This window comes from Agelaius tricolor, unplaced genomic scaffold (assembly GCF_023055355.1).
Source record: "Agelaius tricolor isolate 1412-34295 unplaced genomic scaffold, bAgeTri1.0.p SCAF_8, whole genome shotgun sequence".
Taxonomy (NCBI): domain Eukaryota; kingdom Metazoa; phylum Chordata; class Aves; order Passeriformes; family Icteridae; genus Agelaius; species Agelaius tricolor.
Genome location: NW_027269268.1, coordinates 37,781,763 through 37,802,898, shown reverse-complemented (window position 1 = coordinate 37,802,898; position 21,136 = coordinate 37,781,763). Strand labels below are relative to the sequence as shown.

General features: G+C 40.6%; 2 protein-coding genes across 2 annotated transcripts; one reads left to right on the top strand and one right to left on the bottom strand.

The window, feature by feature from the left end:
* Window positions 1-3: 3 nt before the first annotated feature.
* Window positions 4-7,413, bottom strand: SGCB (sarcoglycan beta). The gene is made up of 6 exons (XM_071432393.1): window positions 7,274-7,413; window positions 5,550-5,759; window positions 4,556-4,741; window positions 4,252-4,443; window positions 3,650-3,781; window positions 4-2,832 (listed from the first exon to the last, which is right to left on the bottom strand). The coding sequence occupies exons 1-6, from the start codon at window positions 7,295-7,297 to the stop codon at window positions 2,629-2,631; spliced, it is 948 nt and encodes a 315-aa protein (XP_071288494.1). The 5' UTR covers window positions 7,298-7,413; the 3' UTR covers window positions 4-2,628.
* SPATA18 (spermatogenesis associated 18) lies at window positions 7,321-20,673 on the top strand. The gene is made up of 11 exons (XM_071432721.1): window positions 7,321-7,736; window positions 9,664-9,769; window positions 9,881-9,960; window positions 11,372-11,490; window positions 13,324-13,446; window positions 15,113-15,329; window positions 16,210-16,371; window positions 16,744-16,919; window positions 18,565-18,688; window positions 19,054-19,119; window positions 19,951-20,673. The coding sequence occupies exons 1-11, from the start codon at window positions 7,650-7,652 to the stop codon at window positions 20,050-20,052; spliced, it is 1,362 nt and encodes a 453-aa protein (XP_071288822.1). The 5' UTR covers window positions 7,321-7,649; the 3' UTR covers window positions 20,053-20,673.
* The last annotated feature ends 463 nt before the right edge of the window (window positions 20,674-21,136 follow it).

The window sequence follows — 21,136 nt, the reverse complement described above, 5'->3', positions numbered from 1 at the left end:
AGCTGCATCTCAGAATTTATTGTTTTATTTCAAAACAAGCATTTGAAATTCTACTGCCTTTCACCCATTGGAACAACCACCAGACTTAGAGATGGTGAGAGCTCTTCACATGCAAGTTGTTTCAGCATACCCAGTATGGCATTTTACAGAGGCATGTAGAATACACTTTATACATGCAGAATCTTAAGTGCATCCGTGGGACTGAAATAAACAGTGTTCCACTCAATGTTTTAAATACATATAGAAAAATGTACCTTAGGCAGTTAGAAGATAAACAAGTAAATGCTCAACAGAGGCATGTGTGGTACCAACATTTCTCAAACTGTGTAATATAAATATAAAATATATTAACAATACATAGTGGCTAGCAAATTTGATAATTTATTTCATTTGGTATTTTTATGATTGGTTTTGCTACATTTTGACCAAAAAAATCCACACTTCAAAAACAATTCTGCAGATCATGATTTAAGAGTACCTTTGTGACAAATCTTTCAGCACACAGTACATTGCACACAGTATTTTAAAAAGAACTCTTGAAAATTACAAGAATCCAATACTAGCATATAGGCATGTCAATATTAATCAGAGAAGAGCTTTAATATGTGTTTAACCTACTTGACCAAGGTAGTATCTGTTATTTTCAACATGTACTTCAGCTTTGAGGATACCGCTCTTTATATTTTTAATATGTGTTTGCATTTGTATACATAAAGTGACCAACTTCCATTAGCATGAGAGTGAGAATTCTAAAAACGTTAGTTCATTTCCTCCTCTTAACTCTAACAGATACTAATTGAGGCACTGCTTAGCAGCACAGGTGGGTGTAAAGCAGCAAAATGTGTGTTAAAGTGTTTAGTAACTATTAACACTGATAAAACTATGAGGTCCATGAAGGAAGTACACAAAATGTTAGTACTTCCCCACAATCTTAATGTGAGAACTCAGTAGTTTTTGCTGCATTATATTCTGCTTATTCCAATTTTGTCAGAACAGCTCTATTGCTGTCCAGCCCCAAAAATGCAACAACTACTGAGCATCAAAATCTGGCTTTGCCTTTGAGCAGTGAGGGAAATATGACTCCTCTGACCTCCCCCATGTGCCATAATGCCTGACTGATGAATACCCCTCCAAAAATCACTTCCAACCATACACATTCTGCATGAGTGCTTACTGCCTGCCAGTAAATTCAGAAACTGGGACCTTGGATATTAATTTCTTGTTACAGCAGGAGCCAATTTGTGATTTATGCAATCCTATGTACTTTGAGCACTGTAAAACACGGGTAGATAGTTTATCTTCCTGTAACAAATAATCAATTCTGAAGTAAATGTGTAAAACTCCCATAATTTTTAGGTAAAGAAGTGTGTGCTTATCAAAAAACTTGTCAAAAAGCTGTTACAAAGTCATTTTGAGACCTCCAATATTAAGGTTACTTGACGCTAATGCAAAACAAAGCTGTTTTAAACTGAAGGAATACATGGGGTGAGGAAAGAGAGAATCTTATAAATAGCTGGTCTATTTTTAGCACAAAACACCTCACTGCTGCCAAAGCAGTTGGAAGACTCTAATAGGCCCCAGTTCACCATAGTTTCACTGCTGACAAATTGTGATACACATGTATTTACCCTGATGTCCTACCACCACATTTATTATTACAGACCTGCAGTTTAACTTCAGAATTTAATGTTTTGATTTTCTCAGTAATGCATCAGTACTGACATTTATGAGGAAGGAGAGATCTATCTCAGACACTGCTGCAACAGTTACACTCAGATTATTACCTATTGATTAATGGACTCAGACACTATTCACATTAGAACACCCAGGAAAACACTATTTTTGGGTAGTAAGCAAGTTGTAAGTACATTTTTTAAAATGTACTTTTACTATAAACACGTTTTATAAGTACTTCATATAAATTAAGCAACTGCAGAATGCATTAACTGCACAGATAGAATGGAAGTTCAAGCAACACTTCAATAACCACAAGACTACTTCAAAATTCAAGTTAAATTTCCATACTCAGTATTACTTTGCAAATAGTATTTATGATAGCATAATTTTTAACAACGTGAGAACGAATACATGGCAGAAATAATGCAATATTTTAAAGTGAATCTGCCACTACCCCTCTTGTTACACATCTGATAAGCCACCTAGGTTTGGGGTAAATCAATATATCAAAAAGAAAGAAAAGTCTGCCATTTCAGCCATCCTAGGAAAATCTATTTCCAACAAGAAGTTGACATTCCTGTTGAAGTACTTGAGACTGCAGTTGTGTTCTCAGCAGTCTTCAAGGTCTTGGGATGTCGGACAAAAACCTCCTCTAGAGACAACTGTAGGCAGTAGAGTTGTTGCCAAGATATATTTACATATATTCTACTGATCCCAATTCAAGAAGGTACTTCAGTGTGCATGTACACTGAAAGCTTACAGATTGAATGCCACTATTGCAGCTAACAGCATGATGACCTAACGTTGCTGACCGTAACAGCCTTTCCTTAAAAATACTGTGTAAGAAATGTTAGTATAAACTGCTGTAAAAAAAGAAACCCTGGAAGGCATGCAATTACTTCCTACAGCTCTATGTAAACACCAAGGAGGCCTGTCCCAGGAGCAGCTGTTTCAGTGCGTGGCTCCACAGGGGTTGGCAGAGGTCTGGCAGCCCATGTTGTGCCCGGTGACCTGGACCTTGAAGAGCGTCCCGTCAGCGCACATGCACAGCTTGAAGCGCAGCCAGTTGCCGTTGTTGAACTGATCCCCGTAAGAAGAGCTCGGCAGCCGTGTTGGGCTGACCATCACACTTCCGTTCAGGATGATGCTGTTTTCCTATTAAGGAGAGGGGAAAAAATAAATTGGAGAATTACAACTTCTCATGTAAATAAGGCAGATTGTTTTTGAGAAGGACAAGCCGGTTTAATGGATAAATAACATCTCTAGGATGGCTGTAGAATCAACAATAATAAAAAAGGTATGTATACAAATGTTTAATTTTTTAATGAAAATTATAGTGATGCCTATGGATTTCTAGTGAGCAATGTACTTTGCTACTCCAGTGGTGGATCGATACAGAGAAGGACAGCATTAGGGTGACTTTTCATCTTACATTCTTATTAGCAATTGCAGTAAATGTAAAATATGGACATGAAACAGGCAATTGAATTCATACATGAAATTCCTTCACACTTGAAAGTGCATATACCTCTATTTTTATCCTTCTTTTCTATTGTTCCATATATACTGCCATCTTAATCTCCAAAAATCTTAAAGGAATGCTAGTGAGTCTTACAGCAGCAGCACAGAAGGTAATGCTCCAAACTATATGCTCTGCTCGTCTGGCAAAGGTTGTCAACCCTGGTTAAGCTTCCAGAGGAGATTAACTCCCTTTGGTATTCATGTCAATAGCTTAGCTTTAACTGCATAGTAGGTGTCTTAATAGTAGTAAATCAATGTTACCTGAACCTACTCAACCACTACTTAACAGCAAAGTAATAAATCATCTATTTAAATCCTACTAAATATACTGACTTTTATGCATGAGTAATTTATATAAAGTTTGAAGCTATATAAAGCTACATCAGTTTACTATCAGCCTAAATTTGAAACTAAGCTGTTAAAAAAAATTGCTTCGATTTGAAGTACTTACTGCTTTAAGTTCCATGTTTCCACCCATTCGAAACTCAATTGTCTTGCCTGTGATGAAAACACCTTCATTTCCCCGGACAATGGCACGACCATCAACCTTTATGTTTAGATCACTGGTTGCATTGCTGGTAATCTAAGAACACAACCAAAAAACCTGTATTATGGATTAGTGAAAACGTGCCACTTGTGTTTGTCTGAGTAACTTTAATTACCTTGAAAGCAGTGCTGTGCAATTTAATAAAAAACTTGAATTTCCCTTCTGCCCACTAGCTTCTGCATATTTGTTATTTTCCACAGTCAATTTCAAAACAGGATCACTGAATTTTGGAAGGTATGTAAAATTAATCTTTTATGGGATACACAGCTAACACTTGTACCAAATATAGGCTTCCTGTTAAGACAGATTATGTAAATTTACCCCTCTGTTTTCACTGAATCTGTTCCTCCTATGTATTTATAGTTGTGTGTGTTTTTTCTGCAACAGGATTGCTCAGTGCTTCCAAAGGCACACTCAACCCCCTATAAACCACTAACTCTACTCTACTCTTACAGAAACTAGCAATGGGCTTTATTCTCATTACTTACAAAAAATAAGAAACATACCCTCTCTGTAGAGGCCTTTTGCACATTCAAGATTTTAACTCCATTTGGTAGATGAAACTCATGAGTTTCATAGTCAGTGCTGAACAAAGTATTTTGTGTTCGTGGGTCAACAAATTCCATGCCAATATCGCTGGTGATAGAAGTTTTGTCTTTTTCCACACTAAGCTTGGTTGTTCCTTGCTGAAATACAATCTTCAGAAACAAAGGCATGAACTTAATGATGTTTCAAATGTAACATTTATTAGCAATGTGAGTGTAATTCTCTAGTGCTGCTCACACACTTTCAATTCATGGTATAACTTACAGGCTGATTATTCCCAGTGATCACCAAGTCTTCGTTCCGTCTCCCTCCCACAGTGCTTTTATATAAGGGATGGATGACGCCCATGTCAGACACCTGCTTGAACCGCAGCAAGCCACTCTCATGGAATTCCATACTGTCACAACCATTGGGGCCAATTCTTATCACTGCCCAGATAACCAGGGTAATCTGAAAGAGAAACACATTTTAAAGGATTATGCTGATTGTTCAGATCTTCCTACCACAATTGTATTAATTAGATGTTTTATTTGAACAATTATTAATGCCAGTGTTAAAGTGAGCTTTAAGTGTGAGTTGACTTTAGTTTGTTCCTACTGAAAACATCATAATACATTTAATTATGAAAAGCATTTTAAATTATTTTTAGACTTACTTGAAACAACTTAACTGTAGACTTACTTGAAAAAACTTAACTGAAATGATTTATACATATATGAAATATTAAAACACATCCATACTTATATCTTTTTTCTGTTTAAGGGTAATAATTAATTAAATAAATTTCCTGAACAGTTCAGCTTGGTATATAATATATTGAACTGCAAGAATGCATCCTCCCAGATGGATGTGCAATTATGAAAAATAATTTGTTACTTCTCATTGACCAAGCAATAAAAATGTGATGATTAGAACAATGAAGCTTTAAATTATAGTGGCTTGTTAATTCTGAATGCTCACATACAGCTCTGTAAGATAAAATATAACCATGTTTTATATGCCATATATCCTGAATGCATATGTACTAATAACACTTCTCATGAGGTGACCATTATTACAAAAATACTCATGCCTGAACTTACACCATTCTTCCATCTAACCTTGCTCAGACTAAAAAAGAACTAAAAAGAAAGAAGAAAAATGAGAATCTCCTTCAGTATGTTTTAAATCCTCAGCCATACTGGAAACATTTTTTTTTACTGAACTGTCAAAATGAAATACGACCTAATGTTGCTTACACTATTGCTATTATACTCACAATCAGATTGATGATAGCCAAAATAAAAAGAACAACAATCACACATATGGCCAAGTTGCCTTTCCTGCCACGTAACCCTGTCTTATGGAGACGGTCTTCATCAATTGGGATGTATCCTGCTTTGAAGTTACTGTTGTGCTCCTTATTAACATTCCTGCGTTCCACAGCCTTCTCTCGCATAGACTTCTTCACCGGGCCGTTAGAGCTTTGCTGTAACACAAGGCATGGGTCAGCTTTAAAAGGCATGCAAATTAGCTACAGTGGCACACACATATGTATGCAAAAAATGTAAATTGACTAGTGGGATATATTGGATATTATGTTCAGTATTAGATTTAAGTCTGGCAGCTGGCTGTCAGAATGTACACTTAGAACCACAGCAACCTCTGCTAGCACAATGACTAAATTTAAAATCCAGATACTTTCAGACAATATATGGCTTTATATCTCATTTTTATCATGGCAGATAGAATGATGAATTATATTGTTACAGTTAAAAAACTAAAACCAGCTACCAAGAAATTAATTAAGTTTTTACCTCTCAGGGATGATATGGGACATAATTGGCAGGTCATCTGCCAATACACAGGATTTTAGTTCCCTCCATGCTCATATGAGATAGACTCCCAGTGACTATTCAAAAAGAGTGTGGTGGATACAGTTTTTAAATTAGTTTGACAGCACAGGGTTTGCGTTCAACTCCTGTTGCTTGCACGCAGCATTGGAAAGATACTGTGAGACTTCAAACCTGGCATGGGGAACTTGGCGAGAGTATCTTTCATGTAATAATCTAAGTTATGAGATTGTAAGGGATATCCTGTCAATATAACAAAGTAGTAGAGGAAACTCTTGTACGTATTCATAGTAAAAATAAACCTTTGATGTATTTTCGTAGCTGTCCAAAATTTTGTTCCGCTTCCCTTGAAGGGAACAGTTTGTTACTTAGGGATTCACATCTTCAAAGAAGGAGTTTGATCTTTTGGATGGAATTAAGTTTGTTCACTTGAAATGAACCCTAAAGCTACACCTTAAGTAACTACACTTGCACATATCCTAAAGCTACACCTTAAGTAACTACACTTGCACATATCTACACTGATGTAATGAGTAACAACACCGTATTTTCTTCTGCTGTTGAAGAACTATTAAGAGATGGTGTTGAGAAAGGTGCTTGACCTGGACGAGTTTGTGGAGGCTTCGCTGCCTCGGAGATGTTCTGGACCCCCTGTGACCCTGCAGAGCCCACACGAGCTGCGGAGCCCCGCAGGCACCCACGGCTGCCTCCCGCCCCCTCGGCAGCGCCAAACGCCCCGACAGGCGCGGCGGCGGCGTCCCCGCACCGCTCCAATGCCAGGCGCCTCACACAGAGCACGAAGTATTTGTCAGTCACACACCCACGCCTCCGGGCAGGACGGCGCCGCTCCGGGCCGCCCCGCCCGGACAGCAGGCTCGGGCCGTCTCTCCCCGAGTCCGTCCCGTCCGAACACTGTCCGGGCACAAGGCGGGAAGGGCCGCCCGAGCGCCGTCTCTCCCCTCCCCAGCCGGAGCGCTCCGGCACCACACCAGCCTCGCCCACCGCGGCGAAAATGGCGCTCCCGCGCGCGCTTCCCCTCCGCGAGCAGCACCCCCGGCCGGACCGCCTGCTCCCCGCGGCCCCGCTCCCCCCTGGCCCCGGCGGGGACGGCGCCGCGCCGCGCCGTGCCCGCGTCCCGCTGCGGACGGACCTGCTCGGGGGCGGCCGCCGCCATCTTTCCCCACCGCCGCCGCCACCGCCGCCGGCGCCGCTGCGCGGGGCCCGCGAGCGCCCCCTGGTGCCGCTCCGCGCGCCGGGTCCCCGCGGCTCGCGCGCACCGTCGTTACCCGGCAGCGTCACCTGGCGGCCGCGAACCGTCCACGCGCCCCGCGAGGCGCCTCGCAGCCCCCCAGTACCGTGGCACCGCCATCGCCGCGCCAGCCGTTGAGACACCACCGCGGCTGTGGAAGCCCTCGGACGCGGCCAAGCCCAGGGAAGGGGCCCGGGCTGGCATTACCATCTCCATTACACCTGCGCCGCCCGAAGAATACTGCCGAAGGGACAGCAGAGCGAGCTGACATCTAGCCATGGCCAAAGACTTAAAGAGCCTGGTGGGCGCGGGAAGCGCCCGGGAGCTGCAAGAGAAGCTGGAGAGCTGGCAGCAGAACTACGAGGTGAGTCCTGCCACTCCTCGGGGCCAGAGGCAGCCGCCCTCGCTCGGCGTTCCACGGGCGGTCTGGGACACTGCCCGGAACGCGCCTCCAGTTAGCGCAGTTTTAACACCCTGTTAAGTTCACACAGCTTCGGTTATTTGGCTTTTTGTCCGTGACAAGGTTCCCTGAAAAGAAGGGTTGGAGGTTTAAAGTGAGATTTGATCGGTACCGGCTGTGCTTAGAAGAGAGGAGAGCGTTGAAAAACGGCCGGTGAAAGGACTACGGTTGGGGACATGCTCAGAAGGAATGGGTTGGGGCCCAGGAACAGTCAGGAAAACGTGAGGAAAAAGGCTGCTGGAAGTGAGAAGGAAGGGGTTATCCAGCATCCCAGCTCTTTTGGGTGGGGAAACGTTCGGGAGAAAGGCTGTTAGAAGGCAGCGCGCGGCACGGCCGCCAAACGGCTTCAGAAACGGCGGGCGGTGCGGGAGGAGCGGCCGTTATGAGCAGAGGGCTGCCGGTGGGTGAGATGGAGTCCATGCAGGAGTGAGGTGAGGAGGTGAAACAGTGGAAGCAGTAGAGAAAGTGTAAAATTAGGGAAAGATGAGACTTCACAGCTGTGACTTTGCTCAGTGGAAAAAAAAATCTTGATAGAATTTTCCGTCCGGCATCCCCAGGTTTCTGTACCTCCGGGATGCAGATAGTTGGTCACGAGCTTGTAACCACCTACTGTGTGTGCTGTGGTTGATGAGAAAAGAAATGCAGTGTTTTCAGGGGAAATAATTTTTTTTTTCTTTTACTTCATGGTTGAATAGGAGTTACAGTTACATAGCCAGAGTAACTGTCTGCAAGATTCATGGCAGAGGACAGTTTTAAGGAGTTTGGGAGTAGCTGGTAAAGCTACCACAGAGGAGGCCAGAGGAGGAACAGTGTCATGTATTTCAAAATCTTGCAAATGGTTGTTGGAGGTAGAACTTAGGAGGGCTGAGCGGCAGTGGGAGCTGACCTCTCCATCAAAAGTTGGTTAGGAATAGTCTTTATGGTCTTGGGAAATGAAGATGAACAGTTTCGGGCTGCTGTTGCAGAAAAAGAGGAGCTGCCAGATGGAAATACTGTGTTATGTTGCTGTAATGAGCTGGAAAAATGCACTTTGCAGCTGTGGTCTTGTGGAGGTGAGCAGGTTTACTGCACTCCCCAAGGCCTGAGGAAAGCATGTTGCAGCAATCAAAACACAAGCTGATGGGGGCATGGGTGGGAATTTCAGCTGTTTCGGAAGCTTGTAAAAACTTCCCTGAAGACCTAGAGGGTGATCTATGTGGAAGGTGATACACAAGTTATAGGTAAAGATAAGGAAAGTGGGTACAAAGTGTGTATTCTTCTGGAAGGTGCAGTAGTACCCTGAACAGATTAACCTAATCAACTCCTTTTCAAAATTGCACTTAATGAAAGTGATGTAGTTTTGCTGTTTCCTAGGCATAATGCTGGGTTTTGCTCCTTCAGTAGTATATGTTTCAGTTTGTAACTCTTAAATATGAGGTTAAATTGCATGGAGGCTTCATGTGACTGCTGACAAAGCAAGATAAGAGCCTTATATCTATTATTTCAGCTAATATGGAAAACCAGATTTTGGGCTATTTTTAAAAATCCAACAATCTGCTAGATTATTATTTTAATAACTGTTGAAAGATTTTAACTCAACTTGTGGTTGCATCCTCTTTATGATGGAAAAGGAGTATGCTTTCTCAAGTAGTGAATGAATTGGGTCATAGAAGTCTTGATGTTTTGCTCATTTGCGTATTAGAAATGAGTATTCAAAAATGAGTATTCTAATGGATCCAGTAAGAAAAGGTTGGGAAGATGTAATTATGGGGGGGTTTGTGACATGATTGTAACAGGAGTAACTTTAAGTAAGAAAGCCCACACAGATGTAAAAATGCACATTAATTTACAGGGGAATTCTGCTGATGAAAATCTGAGCCGATGCTGTGAAATATTAGAACTGAACAATGCAATTCAAAAGCAGCTCTTCTCAATTCTCAATGAAACATCTCAAGGAGGTAAATTGATGCCTTGTCTAATTACTTACACATTTCACATGTGCCATTTTTTCCAACTCTGGCTTTCTCTGTACGTGTTCTTACTATTTCTTAATGTATGTGTTTTCGTAGATGATTGTGCAGCAAAACTAAAAGGCTGTCTCCTGCCAAGTATATGCTGTACTGCTTCAGGAAGTGACAACCTCACTCAGGTGTGTAAGAAACTTATTTTAAGGGAATAGAACTAGGTGAATTTATACCTGCAGAAGCACTTTAATGACTTTCTGTTAATATTAGCCTCCCTCAGATTTTACTTAATGAAATATGTCCTTAGTTGCTTGTGGAGACACCTATGGAGACAACTATGCTATTATGGATGAATTTGCTTTGTATAAGAAGTCTGTGTTATTATAGTGCTTTCCTTTTCTAGGTACAGATTTGCCATTTACATTTACATTTCAGAGACATAATAGCAGTATTTATGCCATATCTCTTTTAGAAAAAAGAGCACTGTGAAAATACATGTGTAAGCTGAAGGTGTGCATAAACTCCATGCATTAATCTGTGAGCTCCTTTTTTTTTTTTAAGGAAAAAACTCTAAGGATATCTTAACATTATATTATTTCCTAGAGTGTTTAAAAAAAAAAGTGTTCATGTGTGTCATGATACCACTATGCTCCTGCCATGATATTTGGAGTTCATATGTATTTGGTATTTACTGAAGGGGTTGTAATACTAACAGTTTGATATTAACAGAAAAGACAGATCTGTTGTGGCTTTCTGGTTTGAATGAAAATAAGAGACTTTGCTAATTCAGGCTAGGGGAAGATCTTCAAGATCCTGAGATTTGACAGTGATGTCTCCATGTTCTTTGCTTTCTCAGTTTTACACCTGCTCTGTCAAAATATTTCACAATTAAAATAGGACAAATAAAAAGTGATATCCCTTAAGAGTTAGAGTCTATTATAAAGCAGGAGTGGTGGTATGCCGAAACCCTCCCAAAATATAAAACAACAAAGTTATTAAATGACAGTACTCCAGGAATACCAGTTGCAGATTTGTAATTGCATGTGACATTCAAAATTTAAAGAAAAGCCTGTTGCACAGTTACTAATTTAATTCCAGTACTAGCTGGCCATTCTATGGGTTGCTAAAGGCAGCTGCATGTATAGTAGTGTGCTTTCTGGAATGATACTTGCTTCTGTGTTCTAATAACTTTTTCTGTTGTTTTGTACACATGAATTCCCAAAATGTTTACTTGAGTTGGTGATTTAGTCAATCAGGAGTTGACTAACTGAAAAAAACCAACTATGCAACACATCTGCAAAATGCTTTGTTCTGATGATTCAGGCAGTAAATCTGCATATGCTGACCTTCCATAATTTCTACCATGAGGTATAAAATAAGTGAATATTTTACTTTCTATAACTGAGTCTTTCTTTGGTGTGCCTGAAAGGTATTGCTTATGTCTTAGAGAGAATGCAATAGCTTTTGTTCTCAGTTTCTTTAGGAATGGTCATTGCTGAAATATTTAGAAATACATCTGCCCATTATGCTCTAGTACTTTACTGGGGGAATTTATAAGGTAGAACATTCAAGCAGTGTGACTTCATTTCCTGGTAGGATTCAGCTGAAGGAGAGCTACAGCTGAGAGATTTGTCCTGCAAACCAAGGTGTGAACTGCGAGACCTGGAAGACAAACTAAGTGAAACTCGTGTGCAGATCAACCAGATGGAACGAGAGTAGGGAGATTAACTGCAGTTCCCTCTGTTTGCTTTTTGGTTTTTTTTTTCCCTTGATGTCTAAATATTGATGGAGATTTGTAAAATGTTTTATTTCTGGCCTAAAACCAGAGTTTCAAAATGCATCTGAGCTCTGTATCGTGCACATATATATCCAAAGTGTGTATCTATCCAAAGTAGGGTACAAATGATACAGTCACACCCACATTCATAAATTGACTTGGTAGGTTTTGCTTTTGACAGAGATGTTGAAAAACATGCCAGTATTCTACATAAAAAGGTTTTGTATAGTCCATGACAATCCCTTGGGGAGTTATAGTCTATGAAATGTTGCATGCTAAGCAAACCCTAAATAAAAAAAACAATTGAGTAGCTACAGTGTAACATTTATTGAAGGACCTACAACATGTCACAATTAATTATACAATGTTTTTGATACATAAATATCCAAGAAGATAAAAGCCATTGTCATAAGATGGAGGAAGAGAGTTGGATTTCCAGATGAGTGACTAGGCCTGAAAAGTTTTTGTCTAGTTGCATAAAACATATTTTATGGAGCATTATAATATAAAAGTTAATAAATTGCTTCAGATACAAGTTTGTGCAGTAATTACCAGTTCCACGGCCATTTAAGAGGTAGCTCGAAGTGGCAGACCCATTCTCATGCATCCTATTACCATGAGAACAATGAATGTTCCGTAAGTCTTGGGTCAGTACCTTAAGTGATATAATTTCCTGCCCTTACTAAGTGATTCGAAGAATATCAGTTTGGATTTCCCCCATGCCTATTTCTAGAGCTCATCTTCCCAAATCTGCTTTTCTTTCCCAATTGTCCTTTGTAGTAGAATTCTTTAGCCCTCTTTTACTACTGTTCTGCTAGAAGTCCTTCCTGAAGGAGCTGACTTAGGATGGAAGTGGGCAGTCTTTCCTCTTAGCAGATGTTGCTGGCCTTATTACCTGTGGTCATCTCAGTCAGCTTGTTCCTTAAAAAGGTGGAACAAGAATCCTATCAATTGATAAGTGTTAGAGCTTTTGTTGATTCAGAGTCTCAAAAAAATCTCACCAGGGTCCTCCAGTAAGGAAAAGGAAGGACAGAGTGAATACCTTCAAAATAAATAGAAAACATATTTTCTTTTTGCCTTCCACTTTTGGTAAGAGAAAAACAACAGTAATACTGGTATTTGGACAGAAAGCAGAGATTTTGGGATAGTTTTTAATATTAACTAAGAGTAAAGGACAGAAGATAAACTTGTTTCACTGGTTGTCTGCCAATCTTTAAGAATCACTCCCTCTTTTGGGGACAGCAGGAGAGGAATTGTTAGCTTTTGGTATTACTTGACTAACATCTGTGATATCTTTTGACTGACTAATATATTTCTGCAAAGAAAAAGAGCCCAAGAACCTGATAGAAGACAATACATAGGTTCTTAATCTATAGGACAGAAAACTGAGATGGTTTAGTTAGCGTCTTAAATGTGAGAAAGAAATTAGTTTCTTTTAGACCTGATCATCTGAGCTAGTATAAGGACGTCAAATGTTAACCAGTGATTGTTCCTATAGCACACAGTGCTATATCCACTTTCCTGCCACAATACATGTACACAATTTAAAGTAAGATCAAGGGTCTGCTTTGTTTCATTTGTTTTTAAACTCTGGATTTTTCCTGTATTTCAGCATAAGGAAAGCATGCTGAAATTATTCAGCAAGCATAAGGAGCTTGGTCAATTATTTTCCTATTTTTTTTTCTCCTTTTGTTTGATGATGAGGATTAATTGATAGATAGTTTACATTGATAGAAGGACATCTTGTGACTGACTGTTCTGTGTGATTAAGTCTGAAAGCTTCCCGGTGCAACTTAAGGAGGCTAGAGCAACTGGATGAGTACGAGCAGAAGATTGAGAACTTGCGGGATGAGATTGCTATGCTGGATTGCAAAAAGTCTGTTATCCAGAGCAGGTAGAGACCTTACTCAGAGAAGTCACTGAATCATAGAAATCAGTCATGTTAGGTAGCATGAATTTCTTCCTCATTTAAATTGAAATATAAACAAAAGCCAAGGTTTTTTACTTTGTTATGAAGGAACATAAACTCTTTAGGTTATTTGTTCTAGTGCCCAAATATTTTATTTTAAAGCAATTATGTTAGGTTTCAGACAAAACAGCAAATAATGCACCTTTACAAAATACATGGAGAGCAGCTGTATGAAATAGTTCTTTTATTGATGAGTCCTCTTTTATAGAGTTCTGCTCTGTAGTTGTAGTATTCAATTTTTACTTGTTTGACTTCAGCAGTACTCTTCAGTGGTACTGAAAGAGGAACAAATCTCCAAAATATTATTAGTTAAAAGTGTGTTTCCTAGGAACAAAGTGCTTTGCCTTATATGCTTTACATGTTACTTTTCTTTTACCATTTATGCTTTAGGCCATAAAACATGTTATGAAAATGCCTTCATATTAGACTAACCAGCTGTAGCTTCTTTAATTACTTTGGCTCAAAACTCACCTTACCCTTGTAAAAATTAAATTGATGAAGAAGTCTGCCATAGGGAAAAGCATCTGAGGATGGTAAAGTGACATGAAGCTTCTTTGCATGTGTGTTGTAGGCTTAGGCGCTGCACTCCTCCACCATGCCGCCGGAGGTGTGTCTCTCCACCGTGCCGTCTGAGGGCCTGTATCTCTCCTCCACCATGCCTTCCGAGATCCTGTATTTCTCCTCCACCGTGCCCTGTGAGGGCCTGCTCTCCATGCCGTCCAAGGGCCTGCTCTCCATGCCTTCCGAGGGCCTGCTCTCCATGCGGTCCAAGGGCCTGCTCTCCATGCGGTCCGAGGGCCTGCTCTCCATGCCCTGTGAGGGCCTGCTCTCCATGCCGTCCGAGGGCCTGCTCTCCATGCCGTCCGAGGGCCTGCTCTCCATGCCGTCCAAGGGCCTGCTCTCCATGCCCTGTGAGGGCCTGCTCTCCATGCCGTCCAAGGGCCTGCTCTCCATGCCCTGTGAGGGCCTGCTCTCCATGCCGTCCAAGGGCCTGCTCTCCATGTCTTCCGAGGGCCTGCTCTCCATGCCCTGTGAGGGCCTGCTCTCCATGCCGTCCAAGGGCCTGCTCTCCATGCCCTGTGAGGGCCTGCTCTCCATGTCTTCCGAGGGCCTGCTCTCCATGTCCTGTGAGGGCCTGCTCTCCAGCGTGCCTACCCTGCCGTCCAAGGGCCTGCTCTCCAGCGTGCCTACCCTGCCGTCCAAGGGCCTGCTCTCCAGCGTGCCTACCCTGCCGTCCAAGGGCCTGCTCTCCAGCGTGCCTACCCTGCCGTCCAAGGGCCTGCTCTCCACCATGCCGTCTGAGGGTCTGCTCTCCACCATGCCTACCCTGCCGTCCAAGGGCCTGCTCTCCACCATGCCGTCTGAGGGCCTGCTCTCCACCGTGCCTACCCTGCCGTCCAAGGGCCTGCTCTCCTCTACCATGCCGTCTGAGGGCCTGCTCTCCTCCGCTGTGCGGTGTCAGGCCCTGTGTCAGGCCCTGTATCAGGCCCTGTGCCAGGCCCTGTGTGAGGCCCTGTATCTCTCCTCTGCCGTGCCGTTTGAGGCCCTGCGTGAGGCCCTGTGTGAGGCCCTGCGTGAGACCCTGCGCGAGACCCTGCGTGACGCCCTGTCCTCCCAAGTGCCGTGCCCTTTGCCCAAGGCCCTGTTCACCTCCCCGGCTCAGGCGGGGCAGCGCTTCACACCGCGCCTGCCTTATAGCTCGCTATAACTTCATTTACGCTAAAGAACGCTTGGAGGCAGAGTGCATTTTGAGGCGATACGTCTGTAACTTGGAGACGGTGCAGAGGATAATATACATTGCATGTGTGGTGAGAAAGAAATATTATTTCTTATTTTACAGGCTGGAGGTGTGTTGTAAAATACTATGTCTGCAGTGGTTTAAATTGTGGGTAAATTAGCATTTCTGTCAAGTGCAGAGAAGAAAAGCTTTCTTCCCTTTTTTATTTTGATTTTTCTTTCTTCGCCTCACACTTCTACATTGAACTCTCAATGTAGTGTCCTACCTGACCTGTCCCAAGATTGGAACAGGGTCAATGATTTATTGTATGGGTACTAAAAGAGTGAAATTTAATCTGAAATTGGTCAAGTGATTTGGTCTGAAAAGTACATAGTATCTGCAGTGATCAACATTGCCTTAGTTAGAAAAATTCTTTTGGGAATGGTGCATTAAATACTACAACACTAAAAAGCTAAAAATCTTTCTGTATCATGCTTTCCTTATGCTTGTAGCTATGTGCTTTTTTAGTTTAATTGGGTCCCTTGAAACCATCTAGATACCCCACATTTACCATGAACTCAGTTTGAAGAAAGTCTTCATTTTTTCTGTATTGAATCTTCTTTTCTATAAAAATGGTGTAACACATACCTGTATTAGAGATGCAGCATCTCTTAATGTGTGTGATCCCAAGCACATTTTACTTACTGAAGATTTTTTCTTTCAACCATCGTTCAGTTTACACTCTCCAATTCAACCTCTTTTCCCAGCAAATGAAGCTTTTCAATCTTATCTTCTGCAAATAAATTACACTCAATCAGAGAATTCCTTCCTCATGAGTTAATCTCCTTTACAGCAATGTATTATATTCCTCCTTGTTTTGATGATAGTGGGTTAAATTAATTTTCTCAGATAACTGATAAAATATTAAACTGAGTCTCCTGTGTTTAACTAGATGTTCTTTACTATTGCAGGAATCTTTCCGTGCGGCAAAGATGGCCTTCTGGAAGGTGAAAATAAATGTAAAAGACACTTTGAGTATATGTTACAGAGGGGGACCTACGTCACTTGAAGTTGCTGTCCTGGATTATATAGCTTGCCACAAGGATCTCTATGACGTTTGTTGCAGTGTCCATGTAAGTCGAAGGCAGTGGTGATCTCTTTCAGGAGCTAGTAAATTCAGAATATGTAAATTAGAAATGCACTGTAACCTGAAGGAGAAGAGAGTTACTGTATGGACTTTGTCTTGTAGCAGTTTATTTTCTGGAACAATATTGCTAGGATTAGTATGTGTATGACTCAGTAATAGCTTCCTTGGTTTGTTCATAGCAGCACATTCTTTCTGAAATTGTTGTTTTCTGGAATAGTCCAGGGCAACATTACTATGAGCTTCTTATACTGATTTTTAAATGTAGAAAGCTGAGAGGCATATTTAGGGGGGATTTCTGTAGTTGCTTGTGAAAAAAATGGTTAGTGAGTGCAAATTACTCGTGTATGTTTATTTTCAGGAAGTAGTTTGCTGCATGAACAGGAACCCAAAGCTTCCATGTCCAGGAGAATTGGATTTCGTTGTGATCAGCGCTTTGATTCGAGAGTTGTGCTGTTTGGCTTATTCAATGCAGACACTTATTCCTCCTCTTGATATTGCCTATGGTGTTGATGGAGAATGCTTCAATAGGAACATGTAAGAAATTTTTGTATTCAGTCAGACTTACCATTAAAGGTTTTGTAGTCTACTTGTTTCCTAATTAATATAGCAGTTCAAGATCGCTAAACATTAATTTAGGGCAAAACCCCCTGGCCTGTAGTGAATTTGGTATGTCTTTAAGGTTTAGGATAGTGTGTAAATACTAGCATGTACATAAGCGCCAACAATTTTTTTTTAGTGAACAGAAGAGCAATTTTCTGGATAAACTCCAGTCTCAAGAGCAAATTTAATTTATCATTTAAGAAGAATATGATCATCAGCTTTCCCTGCTTAGTCTCTATCTGCCTTTTAAAAAATGTTTGCATCTTCATTCCTCCTTACTGGCCTGTTCTGTAAAAGTCATATTTACTGAGATCTTGCAGCTGGTGTCATTACCAGGGTCATCAACATGTTTGCTGCAACCTCCAGGTTGTGGTTGCTGTACAACATACGAGTATTAATATGCTCCCATCTCTTCTGGTTTAGAGCTGGGCAAAATCAAAACTGCCTCTTAAAATTGAGAATTTTGTTAATAATTTTTCTTTTTTCTATAGAGTCAAGCTACTTCTTTAGCAGAGAGCTGTAGGGTGCTTCCATGCTGTCTAGAAAATAATTGGAATTGATAGGTCATAAAAATTGCTCTAAAAAGCAAAGCACCTTACATCACTAAGGAGGTCATGAAGAGCTTGAGAAGTCAAGGAGAGAAACAGAGAAGATGAAAGTAGACTCTCAACAGGGGAGTGCAAAATCATACAGGACTACTCAATGATCCTATACAAATATAGGAGAGTTAGCTTTTGACACTCAAAGCTATTGGCTAAATTAGGAAGCAAAAACACTGTGATATAGTCTTGAGATGCTTTCTCCACCTACTTGGTGTGTATGGCCTTAAGAAACCACATTTAATATGTTTTTCTGTGCTGCTGTGGGAGACACGTACATCTGTCTATCTAGTTAGATAAATGTGGCATATGTATATGCTTACATGTGTAGCATTTGTATGTGGTACACAGAGATGGAGCAAATTAAAGTTGTAGAAATTAAAATATATCTGTTTATTACATGTGTAGCATTCTACAAACAGCCAGCCAAACATTGTTGTACCCTATGCCTTGCTTTGTGCCTCTGGTTATGACATTGTTTTAAATAATTTACTATTGTAATAGATTACTTAAGTATAGATGCATTGCTTTTAATACAATTTCTGTTATTTGGTATTTGTTGTGAGTTTGAATCCATAAAGCCAGATGTGTTATTTGTCCTTATAGGGGGCTTGTTCTAGCAAGATATTCCAGGAAGAAGGGATGACTGTGTCTGCTGAATTGCTGCTCAGAAGGTTTAATCTGTCAGTGGACACAGGGGCCCTGGCTTGTGTTGGGCTTAAGCAAAAATTAAGGTCTAGTGGCCTTCTGAAGTGTGAGATGGCTTTATTAGAATGTCTGTCAGGATAAGTAAACAGTATGTTCTGCTAAGTCTGTCTTCCAAGTCCATTTCTTTTACAGGATCACATAAAGAATACATATTTTTGTGATGTGGAAAGATATTAGAGCTGTAGCTACTTTTTATCAACATTGATGATTTGGAACGTATTTATCCTTTGGCACTTATATGCAGACATTTCTTGTACTGTTTGTTTCAACAGGTACTATCGTAGCTTTGACTCAGATTTCGCAGCTCCCTTTGTGGCCTATCACGTCTGGCCTCCTCTGATAGAAGACGGTACTGTTATTGTGAAGGGAGAAGTAGTCACTAAAAAAATGGTTATGGTACGTATTTTGTTAAAGAAATACGTTAAGGGAAGTCAGTGGATTTCAACACTGTTTTTAAAATGTAAAAAGTTAAGTTTTTAACTGTCCCCTATATGGGTGGAGTAGTATATCAAATATCATTTAGGTTTTAGTGCCTCATCCTGTATATAGGATGAATAGTTCCATTTTCCTTCATGTATTAATTATGCAGATATATGGTTGTTGTCAGAACCTGTTCTAAGGAGAAAGCTTACTGTGTTTCTGCTCTGTCCTCAAACCTTGTCTCCAGCATGGCAAGTCTGTCATGGCTTGCAAAGTGTGTCTTTATTAAACCTTCTCTCTCAGGAGAAGTTTACTTACAAGAGACTACTTTTCTCTTGTAGTGTCCTCGCAGATGCAGAATTAGAAGCAGAAGCTGCAGCTGTGGCCGTCCTCTGCTGTGTGGTCAAGTAAGCCTCAGCTAAATGTTTGTAGTGCAGCATCAAGTATTTTAACTAGGAATGTAGGCAACCTGTTAAAAATGCTGATGTGCCACATGTACATTTTAACACTGGGAATAAGTGCCTTTGCTTGATAGTCTTGAATGAGGTGAAGCTGAACTGATAGATAGTTATTGCCTGGTATAATGATCTGTAGAGATACTGTATGAGAAGTAGATCATAGTTAAATTCTCAGAAGTATCAAATGTGTATCTTGGAATGCTTTGCCCCTACTCCTGTTGCTTTAGTGCCCTTCTGAATAAATAATAGCAACATCTGGAAGTGTTTCAGTCATTTTGGAGTACATATGCAACACGTAGTTCCTGCCTCCTGGACTTAGTAACCTAAATTTACTCCTAATTTATGAAATGCATCAAAGGGGCCAAAAATAAATGTAGGGTGAGCAGGAAGGGAAGGTGGTACAAATAAGATATGTGAAACTTTAGCAGAATTCTGCATATTGTATGGTTACAAAACATTTTTAATTATTTCTGTTAAAAATGTGTATATTTTTCTAGTTTTTAGCCCATCTTATTAAAGGGACATAGGCACCCTCAACTTAAAATGTGAATATTGAAAATGTGAGAGGCTTTGGGTAGGGCTCCCTTTTTTGTGTGTGTGCAGGCTGCGAAAAAAAATGTAGAAAGTTGTTGAACTTGACTTAGTAACAGTAGAGCTGCACTGATAGATGTGCAGATGTTCAGGATGTGCAGATTTTCTGAATGTTGATGGGTGCTCAGGTGGCTTTTTTTGTTACAGTTCTTTAGCACACCTGATTTTCCTTTTCTCTTTGTCTTGCAGGTGCCTCGAAGCCGCAGTCTTTCAACAGTGAGGGTCAAAAGTAAGTGGGCATATTGGTTCCTAGTGACTCATGGTTTTCACATTAAGCCCTTGAACGATTGAACAAAAGAACAAAATTACATGTTGAACGTCTCTGATTCTAAAATACTTGCTGAAGTCTTAAATTGGATAGCCTTTTTTTTTTTTTTTATGGGGGGAAAAAGGCTGAGATTTTTTACTTGGAGGAAAACTTGTTTTTTCACTCTACTTGGACCATTGTCATGGTTTCTCTCTGCTGGTTGCCTTCACTGTGGCCAGTGCTGTAGTAAGTAAAACTTGCTTCCTTCCTTACACAAGAGACAGTTTGCTACTGTACATCTGCTGTCTTCCTGCCTTTCAAATTCCAAAGAGATGGCTAAGTTGTGACAGTGAAGTGAGGGATTTCAGGCAGTATAAGTGTGTGCCTATCTTGAAGCCAAGCCAATTTAGAGATTTAGAAAATATAGTTGCACTGAAATGTACCTTTTTCTTCCACAGGACGCTGCTAACTGGACATCCTCCTGCAGTGCAACACAACTGGATTCAACAACTTTGCTGGTGCCGTTTCTCTTTGGAAATACCTCAAATCTCTCAATGAATGGCGGTTGTCACTCCAAATTGAGTTTGTGTTCAGTGTGTTTTTTAGTATTATAGAAGGCTTATTTATAATTTTAGAAACACTTCTGATTTTAAAAAAAGTCTATGCAGTACAGGATCATTTGGCAAAATTTGCAAAGTGGTCAGGAACCCATGATGTAATCTTGCAGGTGGAGATAGAATTATTGCATCTAGAATGTTTGCTTCCCCCAGATTCCAAATGATGCAGTTTATCTTGATAGGATGTTTAATATAATGGTGAATGTTGCAGAATGTTGAGGCTAGCTGTTACTTGAAAACAATGTAATTAATTGGTTCTTATTTATAATTTTAGAAAATAGCAATAATCATAGGATGTGGCAGTCTCAGACAGCAGCCTTTTAATATATCCCTGTGATAAACTGAATTTTCTAACTGCAATGCAGAAATTGCACAGAGCAGTCATAAACTGCCGATACTCCAGCAATCCCCCAGGTTTTATTGACATTTATGGATGAATGCTCACGTGTTCTTTAGCAAGGCAGTAATAGTCCTTGTTTGAATACATTCTAACTTAGAAATTATTATAATA